Source organism: Filicampus tigris, chromosome 1, assembly GCF_054856515.1.
Source record: "Filicampus tigris isolate MCC_2025a chromosome 1, RoL_Ftig_1.0, whole genome shotgun sequence".
Taxonomy (NCBI): Eukaryota; Metazoa; Chordata; class Actinopteri; order Syngnathiformes; family Syngnathidae; genus Filicampus; species Filicampus tigris.
In genome coordinates, this window is record NC_141217.1 from 31,201,027 (window position 1) to 31,211,408 (window position 10,382).

At 40.2% G+C, this 10,382-nt stretch overlaps 1 protein-coding gene across 2 annotated transcripts; it reads right to left on the reverse strand.

Moving 5' to 3' along the window:
* Window positions 1–953: 953 nt before the first annotated feature.
* LOC147153559 (glucose-induced degradation protein 8-B homolog) lies at window positions 954–5,958 on the reverse strand. Of its 2 annotated transcripts, none has more exons than XM_086032114.1 (5): window positions 5,732–5,958; window positions 5,283–5,410; window positions 4,979–5,175; window positions 3,789–3,986; window positions 954–2,946 (listed from the first exon to the last, which is right to left on the reverse strand). In XM_086032114.1, the coding sequence occupies exons 2-5, from the start codon at window positions 5,401–5,403 to the stop codon at window positions 2,773–2,775; spliced, it is 690 nt and encodes a 229-aa protein (XP_085888240.1). In that variant the 5' UTR covers window positions 5,404–5,410; window positions 5,732–5,958; the 3' UTR covers window positions 954–2,772. The 2 variants fall into 2 exon arrangements, with proteins under 2 accessions (XP_085888240.1, XP_085888248.1); XM_086032122.1 differs by lacking the exon at window positions 5,732–5,958 and adding an exon at window positions 5,486–5,630.
* Between the last annotated feature and the right edge of the window lie 4,424 nt (window positions 5,959–10,382).

Below are 10,382 nucleotides of genomic sequence, written 5' to 3' on the forward strand. Positions count from 1 at the left end.
ACACTCTGGATTAACGATGTAGGAGCATTGGCTGGACTACAAAGCACTACGGGAGCACTCGAAGGTAAAAAAAAAAAAACATGCAAATTCAAAAAACAACGCTTTCGCCACAAGAGGGCAGTACACTCCCCCGCCCGAGTGCTATATCACTCTTAACTTTCAACCAGTAACACAATTTCGGAAATAGGTCTAGTGTACACTTTAGGAGTGAATCACCCGTACATCTACTTTACGCACTCTCCCATTCCGACCAGGATAAGTGTTCATGACAAGTCCAATCGGCCATTCATTTCTCTTGGCCTGAGCGTCCTTAAGGAGGACGACGTCTCCAACAGCGAGGTTTGGTTGATCTGCTCCGCCATCGTTTCCAAAACGAGTTGGCAAAACCTTGCACCGGTTTCCACTGCTTGTGGTACAAGTCCTTCGGATCAAAGTCTCCAGGTGGAACAGGGACGGAACAGAATTTCTGCGTGAGAATGGCGCCTGGTGTTAACAGGTCGGGTTGTTGCGGGTCGGCTGACACAGGCACTAATGGACGACCGTTCATTATGGCTGCTACTTCTGATATGAGTGTCACAAGGACTTCATGAGTGAGGTTTGGAGAGTGGACTTTCAATAATATAGCGTCTGCACTTGTGAAGGCTATAAGAGGGCAAGTTCCGGGAGCAGCGTAAGCCTACTTCATAGACAGTGCTGCTGTGCCACCTTTGCACGGTGAAGAATGCATTTCTGCGGAAATGAACACCTGCTGTCAAAATATTTGAAGGTAATGAGGACTGCCAAACATCAGTCCTCAGCTTGAGTTTGTACGGTGTGATGAGTTGAGCATGTCAAGTTTGCCAGATGGATGTGGAAAATGAATATATGAAATTGTTTGACGAACGGAACATATATACCAGTTGATTCACTTGGATCTCGAAGTTGCAAGTGTAAATGAAAAAACTGATTCAGAATGTTGTTGAAATTGCACTCATTTCTGTTCAGAAATTTCAGACTGCTTAGTGCTCATATTTACAACATGATCAAAAAATGTGAATACATTCTCCAAAAATGTGAAAATATTTGTTGAATCGTTTTTTTTTTTTAAATAGCTCATTAGTCCCCAAACACACTGGTCCAGCTTGGTCCCTGAATTCAAATGAGTTTGAGGCCCCCGGTTTAAAGCTTCACAGTTTTCACTGGTTTCACCCCGGTTTTGCTCTTACGAAATCGCTTTCCGGCAATGCAAACAATTGACACAATAAATACTACAGACTCAAGGCCTTTGAGAAACGCAAATGTATAAAATAGCAACTTGTATTTGTTGACTCCAACATTAGTCTAAAAACCCAGCGTCTGTATTTAAATGTTATTTTGTAAATAGTACAGCAATTTACAGTCTTCTCTCTTCTATGACACATGAATAACAAATGTAGCAATATTAATATTATTTTTTTTACATACAGTATATACGTTGTTGCACAAATCTAGATAGCAGGGTAAGCCAGTTTTGGGTATTCTGGTTGAACGTAGCCGTGACTTGTTGGCACAAAAAGCAACAAGTTACCATGGAAACCAGGTCAGGGCCAGATTCACATTTTCAAATTGATTCAATTTTCTTTTAGGAATGATTAATGCAGTAACTACACTAGTGAGCCACACACAGTAATAAGCGCCCCCGCTGCTGAAATTGAGTTAGAAATCAGAAGTCATGGAAAATAGAGACAACCATTTAAAAATACACTGGTGCCTTGAGATACAAGTCATTTTTGCCGTGACCACTTAAGTCAAAACACGCCAACTTATCTTTGCCCATTCAAATAAACGTTAATAATAATGTGTTCCCCATCGCCCACCAAAAGATTTTTTTTTTTTTTCACAAAAAAATCTAAAATTGCACAAACAGATATTAAGGGCAAAATTAAATAGAATATAAAGATCAAACCACTTTTGCTAAATTTTTTTGCTTCAATGGAAATTGTGCTGCTTCTTCTGGTGTGCGCACATTGGCCACTTGGGAGCAGCAGAAGACCAGCAGAGAAAACCGACACTGTCCGTAAGATGCAGTCATATTAGTCATTTTAAAGAAATAATAAAGACTAATATAAACCTGTTAGTATAATTTTATTGTCTTCTACGTGTGTTGCTCCACTGTTTGTGTATCCATTTTATAAAGGGCTATAACACTGCGACACCGATGCTATTCATTATTTGTTGTTTCTGGCATTTTGTTGTTAATATTAAGCTAATTAGACATTAAGGGAAAACTATGTGGTCATTTTAAATAACACAACGTTTGTCCCTCTTTGTTTTACACTATATCGTCGCTGTCTTGTGAAAAAACATGTACAGGTTTTTTATAAATTTTCACAATGCGACATCAAACGCGGGAATACCATTCATGTAAAAATAAGTAAAAAATGAAAAAAATATGGACATAAGTGTTTTTCACAGGAGCTTTAAGTGAAAAAATGCTGCCTGTTGTAAATCAAATCGAGTCACCTGCCAAAATACAGGTTTGTATCTCAAATTTTTCTTGCAAGTCAAAGCAAAAAAAAAAAAAAAGTGACTGCTTTGCATCTTGAAAAACCTATGCTGGGTCACTCTTATCTCAAGGCACCACTGTATACCGCCATGGTAACTTTGAAGGTGGCGTTTGAATGCAACAGTCACAATGACCAGGTTCAGCCAAGACAACTCATCAAAATCTAGTTTAGCAAACTATCCAGCTGCAACAGCGGTTTATCATAAATTAAGGGGGCCGGAAAACACGTCCAAGTCTTGCGGTTGGGTTCACTTGGGATCTTCGATGGTTCCCGTACTCAAGTCAGTCATTTTCGGGTATTTCACTTTCTTCTGGTCCAGCTCGTTCTGAGCCCACAGCAGCAACTTGAGGAGTTTGGCCAATTTGGGGGTGGACTCCCTGTTTTCGTGGTCCAGCACAGCTTGGTTCACCTCGCTCCACACCTGTGCAGCAACAAACATTTCTCGTACCGTTTCCATGCACTCTCACACGCATCGACCATCAGTCCATCAATATTTGATTATTATTATTTTGTGTTGACATGGAACAATCCCAATTATGTATACGTAATGGGGGCTGAGCCAAGGTTGAATAATTTGAATGGAAAAGTAGATCTCTCCATTTTTTGTGACTTGAGTAAAATGAGTTTTAAATTTAATTCTGGTTTGAGGTTAAGAAGTTTTATTTAGGGTACATTATATATTTCTAAAAAAGTGTAACGCATCCGTAGTTTGATTTTTAGGGTTAGTAATACACCATCAAATGATACCATGATAGGCAGTAGGGCTGAACTGTTTTGAAACAATCTACCCCAAAGCAGTATTGTTGATACACATGGATTAGCCTTCATTCAGTGTTCAGTACCTTTTATCAATGTTTATGTTCAGTGACAGTATTTTTGTTACATATTAATCTCAAAAGACAAGATGCGCTCATTTATTGATTGATTTGCTGCTTATTGAAATGTATTGAAATATAAATACATATTTTTTGGACACCAATATTTTCCCTTTTATTGAAAATTAATAAATGAATATTAGCTCCAATATCGGTTACCGGCCCCCTTGACTACGGTACTAATGCACAGTATCGGTCCTGAAAAAAAACAGATCGGTCTATCTCTACCAGAAAGCAAAACTTGGTATGAATAATGTCATGTGTTTTTTTTTTCTTTACTGGATCAGAAACTGGCGAATGTATTCATTGTCATAAGATATAAATCTGGTGATTTGTAAATATTGTTGGTCAACGCAGCATTTTTGGTGGAGGCAGCCATTGCAAGTACCTTTTGCCGCTGCATCATGTTGAGCAGGTCTCCGAAAGGCGACTCCTCGGGGTTGTCGAAGGCCAAGAGAGCGAGCGTTCTCTCCATTTCGGTGAGACACTCACGGCTCTCCTCCCCCTGCTCGGCCAGCTGCGTCTGGGCAAACTCCAGCGCCGACTCTGTCTCCCTTAGCCGGATGAGTTCGATCAAATGTTGCTGCTGCGCCAGGAGAAAGACACACGAGTGATAAATTAGGACTGGGTCATGTATGGCCTTTCAAAAAAAAAGTGACAAATTCCTGCTAAGAAGCACTTAAAATGAGCAGAATTAGAGCTGGGCAATAATTCAATACCAATTATATGTTGCGATAGACACCTGATCACTATCAATAGAAATTGATCCCCAATATAATATCAATTTAAAAAACAACATTTTTAAAAGGAAGCGAATTCCGACCCCAACATTCTATATGCTGTAGGCAAAGACTACACAATTACGTCACAATTACGAGCACCAAAGACAGATGCTCAACTGTAATGCATCACTCCAAAACAGTAATAGTTGGCTACAACGTATGAACAACGAATGAAGGTTCATGTAACTGCATCAACGATAGGGTATAGCGTCTTCCACAAATAAGCATTTTTACGGTGCACTGACGGAGGAGCATGGATGTTAACAACATTGCATATTACAATGTACATTTCTTGAAAATTAGGCTACCTAATATATTTTGAATGGTATTTTTCCTCTTGATAGTTGTGTTTTATTTCATTTTTAAGTTTAATCAATTTAATTGTTTTGGAATTGATCTTTAGTCAATGTCACTGTTTTTCTTATTCTAAAATTTGATTTAAAAAAGCAGTAATTATCGACAGACTGATATGACATACGTTTGTGATTCGCACAGGACCAATAAGCACATTATGTTTAAAAAGACATTTATTTAATGTTTAATTTGACTGTGATACACTTTACAACCATATCGTCCTGCCCTAGTAACACACATTATTTATTGCTTGTGTTTGTTAAAAAATACATGGAAAGAGGACCTTGCAAATTTTTGCATATTAAATCCCAATGCTGAGGAGGAAAAAAACCCAATGCAATTACTTTATTGTGTGTTTATTTCAAACACATGTATATTAATCGGATTACTTTCCAAAGTCATTCATTTACTTGCACTGATCGTGTGTGGTATGAAAATGTACCTGCAAGTGAAAGTACAAGTATCGGTTGGTGTCCAACAGCTCCGGGTGCAGACTGTTGATGAGCGCGATGGCTTCCTGGATCTGTCCCTTTAGGATCATCTCTCGGATCTTTATCCTTTCGTCCAGAGAGTCCAAGTCCACACTGGGCTCGATACCGGACTCCATGCGGAACTTCTCTGCCGCCTCTTTGAATCCCTCTTGAACACAAGACAGACAGAGCATGGTACGGAACATTGATGAATCATATGTGTTATGTTTTTGTCTTTTCTTTTCACTCCTTTTCACATGTTTTCAGGAGCCTCACCGGTCACCAGGTAGTTCATAATGAGCCGGTTCATATCTGCCCTCTGAATGTGCACGTTGTTCAATTTGTCCATCCACTCGTCTTTTGTGATGTCTTCAGGCTTTTCAGCATAACTCATCATTGGAAACCTGCAAGAGAGCGAAAACGCTCAAAAGGGGAGACGGGAGCAAGACTGACACGGTTTGGCGGCTTCAAGTACCTACAGCAACACTAAACGGACAGCGGAGGCGAAACATGCTACGTGCGGAATACAAGGGGGGAAATAGCAAATGTGCAATGATGAGGAGAGAAAACGAGTTTTGAAGGTTTGTGAACGCTTTCGAGGGCCGAACTGGTGTAAACGTGCGGCGGAAGAGCCCAAAACAAATCCAGTTCCTCATTTCCTCAACCCAGGCAGTCAACATCCAGACAGCCTCGGCTAGTTAGCGCGCTGTTAGCCGCGAACCTACCGTCCAACCCGAGCTCCGGTGTTTCTTTCGACGCGAGGGAGGTATCAAGTGGTGACACGTAGTCCGATTAGTTTCTCCGAGAGGAGAACATTTGTAAAGTACAACAGAGACCCCAATCAAGCTTTCGGTGGCCTGCTAATATGCCAAGCTAAAGTGATATCCTCGCGATAGCAACCCACGTCATTCCTGCGAGATCAGCCATTGGAGGACACGATGACGTCACGGTTGCCGAGGCAGGGCAACGCGTGGATTTGTGTGCGTGTGTTTTGTGTGTGTGTGTGGGGGGGGGGGGGGGGGGGCGTAATTGTTGTGCCTAAAAAAATAATTGCACATGCAACAATGATTGTATTCGATACATTAAATATATATACTTTCCAGTAGGGATGGCCACATCAATTACTAATATATACATGGTGGGTGAAAAGTAATCTGGTTTTAATAATGGTTTATAGAATTTTTAATCTCATTGAAGTTCTAGCTAAAACATTTCTATAAACCATTGTTTCTCAACCTTTACTGAGCGAAGGCATATATTTCACATTGGATAAAAATTCACGGTACACCAACGTGGCAAAACTATTCGCAAAAAGTGCGTATACAGGTACCTCTAGTGGAAGAGCATTTAATTGTTTTGCCTGATGCTATACGTGCTTCGCATCCATTAATTAACTAATTAACAAAAACAATATTAGAAAACAATATATTTTTGTCTAAATAACTGACATTGGATAATTTCCCTCGGCACACCTGGTGATCTCTCACGGCACACACTGGTTGAGAATCACTGCTTTAAACCATCCATCCAGTGCTTCTCAGTTCTTTCTTGTTACACCCACCCCCAGGAAAAAGAAAATATTTCACGCCTCCCAACTCTCTGCCGCAACTATAGATGGTATCATTTGTCTTTCTTATTTAATTTACAGATGGCCAGTCACTTGACCATTCGAGAGCAAGCTAAAATAGCTTGTTTTTCTTTTTCTAATCTTCTTATCGTTACTTTCATTTTTCCATGTAATACACGTGTCACTTGTTTCAATAAATTTGTGACAGCGATTTAGAGTTTGTTACCTATTTTTAATGCTTAGTTACTTTTCACCCACCCTGTATACTGTACACATTTCCTCCCTGTATTAGTTTATAATTGGCTATTAGCTAAAAACAAAAACAAAAAAAGTGTGTGTGTGTGTGTGTTTCAAATATTTTTATTGTGAGACAGAACATAGCAATAATACAGATTATGTAACAGACATTGTGTCTCATTTTCCAACATACCCCCCCAAAAAAAAACCACACACCGACCCACCCCCTCAAAGCCACCCCAGAGTAGTGCTACTCAGAATCAATAAATATAACAACCGCACGTATGTTTTAACCCTCCATGAACGAAATCATCGTTCTCCATATCTTTTCAAGGTCTTCCAGTCTCTTATTGAGGACGTACCGAATCCTCTCCAGTCAGCAGTGACATCCAAGCTTTGAAGGTCGGTACATCTTTCCCCTTCCAAAGAAACAAGATTAGTTTCTTTGCACACAAAAGGCCATAGGACAGAAGTTGTCTCTGTGGCTTCTGTAGGTTTAGAGAGGTTTCTGACACACCCAGAATAACCAGAAGTGGATCTAACGTTAGCTGGACTACAAAAACCTTAAAGTATAGTGAAAATATGACAACGCCAAATTCATCTAGGGCAAAATGCATAACTGTGATAAATCTGCCTCTGCCTGGTTACATTTTTTACACATGCGTGAAGTTTCTGGGAAAATTCTATGTAGCTTTACTTTTGAATAATGTATCCTATGCAGAAATTTAAACTGAATCAAACAATGTCTAGCATTGAGGAAGCTGTTGCTAACATATTTCAGTCCCATATCGCAGACGTCTTGAGATATTAACGTTCCCAACTCTTTCTCCTAATCCCGATTTATGCCATCCATATTCATTTGTCCTAGTCCTTGTAATTGCTCGTATATAAATGAAATTGCACACCTTTCTGTTATACAGTCTCTGAGACACTGAGCCATTTTATCAGGTGTTGCATTCTCAAAACAGTCAAGATGAGTCCTAACAAAGTGCCTAATCTGGAGTTATCTAAATAAATCCATTAGTGACCAACCGTATTTCTCCTGAAGCTGCTGCAATGACGCAAAAGATCCCTGGATGTATAGATCCTCAACACAATACAGTCCAAATTCTCTCCATTGTCTGAAGGCTCCATCCATAACTGAAGGAGTAAATGACGGATTTGCAGCTAATGGCAATATAAAGTACAGAGGTCTGACCCCTGCTGTAAATTACACATGATGAGATAACTTACTTGGTCCATTTATTCTGCTAGCACTGACAGCACACGTCATAGTGGGTTGGTGTCCCACATTGTCAAATTAGCACTATTTCTTGTCACATTGTGATAGTAAGCACAACTAAGGTATATTTAATCATTCATAAAATGCAAGTGAATCTAGACTTGATTGGCAGTTTTGTAAGAGGATGTGGCATGTTAATTAATCAACAGTCATGCCACTTCATGGTGTCGTGGGTAGAGCGTTCACTCTGATCATGAGCTGCTACTTTTATTTCCCTTTGTGTCATGGGTTCGAATACCGCTCCCTACCTTTGTATTTTTTTACTACATTTACAATTTCTTGTAGCCAGTCAGGAGTTGTAAACGAGACATTTGGTTTCAAGTGTTTGTTGGAGAATTGAACAGGTATGCAATTGAACAGTTTTGATGTCGCTTGTGATGAATCTGTAGATAGGAAAAACAAAATTACCGGACTGGCATTGCCCGAACGGCCACAGCTGGAATCGGGAGTTCATGTGGAAGCCAGTTGAACTGTAACACTGACGTGAAATTCACAGCTTTGCGAGAACGAAACTGGTCCTGGGGGGTGCGCTAATAGTACACGCCTATAGGCCGGTCCACCTCTGATTTTAAAGCAACACTGTGTCATATGTCAGTTTTTGTTGACTATGGCGGCGCCATGTGGACAAAAGCGGTAGTGTTTTGACAAAAATTAACCACATTTCCCATGCGTCCCAGTGCGTACTGTCGTGAAATCCTGAGCCGTCTTTATAGCAAAAGGAGGAAGTGAGTATGCCGTAAAGCAATTCAGGACATTTGTATTTTTTTGTGTGCCAGGGTTGATCTCATCCTCCTCAAAGTTGCTTTGTGCCAGTAAAAACGATACAGACCCCCTCAGTGCATGAAAGTCACATTCAACTGCTGTATTTGTAAGTAAGTCAACGTTTCATCAAAAGAGTTGTGAAAAAATGTTGTTAAGGTTGATTTCTTGCCCAGTGCTGATTTAAACACAGGCTTCCGTCAGCAATTCCGATAGCGCCACCCCGCCCCCTGCTGGCCGATATTTGAATAGAAAGACTGACTCACAGTACCTCTGCGCCATGGAAGCCTGTTCACAGCCTGGTCCCTCACTCAAATCTGTCCCGCAAGCAACAACAACTCACTGTTGTTCTTCGCCTCGCTCGCCGCGGCCATCAAAACCTCGCCACAAAAAATAGACTAAATAGACGGACTACAGACGAAATACGGATAAAATAAATGGGCTTCCGACTATGCTATTTAAAAAAAAATCCCGTCATTCGTCAACCGTCAGCAAAACGGGTCAGTCATAGGCGCATGACAGCCCGGTCCGTCACATAGACGGAATGCCCAACTCTGCACACGACAACATCTGGGCAAGTTTTTTCTGTGAGCTTTATATGCTAGTCACAGGCAAAAGCAATACAATACGGTGGGTTGTTTCCACCGACTAAGACCTGTTGCACCGTGGGTATTACTAGAAATGCCTGGTTATTCGGAATTACATAAACTGTATTGACAGACTGTAAACGGGTGTCTACTAATGTTGTCTTCATGTCCTGGTCATTAATTTGACATTTCAGTGTATGTTCGTTGAAATCCTGATGTCGGGCAAAACTATCTGTGTGAAGTCATCTTCAGGTTAAACACTGCACTGCATGTGAATTTGGCTTTCTGTCCTCTGACTGGACTAGCAGAGAACTTCATGTAGTCACTCTCCCAATGTGGGTTATAAAAGCGGCTCAGTCTCAAAAACGCCTCCATAGCAAGTTGGAGTTGGAATAGTAGTGTTTGTGAACATCTTTATAGCGATTTTCAGGTTAGTGATTTATTAGCATAGCATTTGTTTAGTTTATTAAGCATAATTGTCATGGTACAGAAATTATTTTGGTCGTACTTTGTCACTGCTGCTGTCAATCACAGCCAGTCCATGCCCAACTCTCTCCCCTTTATTTTGGTTCAGATGATTGTTTGTTTGTTTGTTTTTATTTTAAGTGCACTATGAAGGAAGTTGAGTGGCGTAAAAGACTATTGTTGAACTATTATTATGGACAATTCCGAATTTATGTCAAAATGACGTCACAAGTTAAAATGCCGGTCAAGTCAGTGAAAACAAACGTTACCGCTCATTGAAAAGCATTGAACTTTGGTTTGTTGTCATTTGATTTGTGAGGATTATTTTGATTTCAAAATGTGATGAAATGTCGTCTGACTACAAAAATTAGATTTTTATCACACTTGAGAACGAATTTTACCACTAAGAAGTGCTCATCACAAAGCAGTGCAGTCTTTGTTAGCTTCCATTCTGAACCGTCTAGTCCCACTCTCTTCAC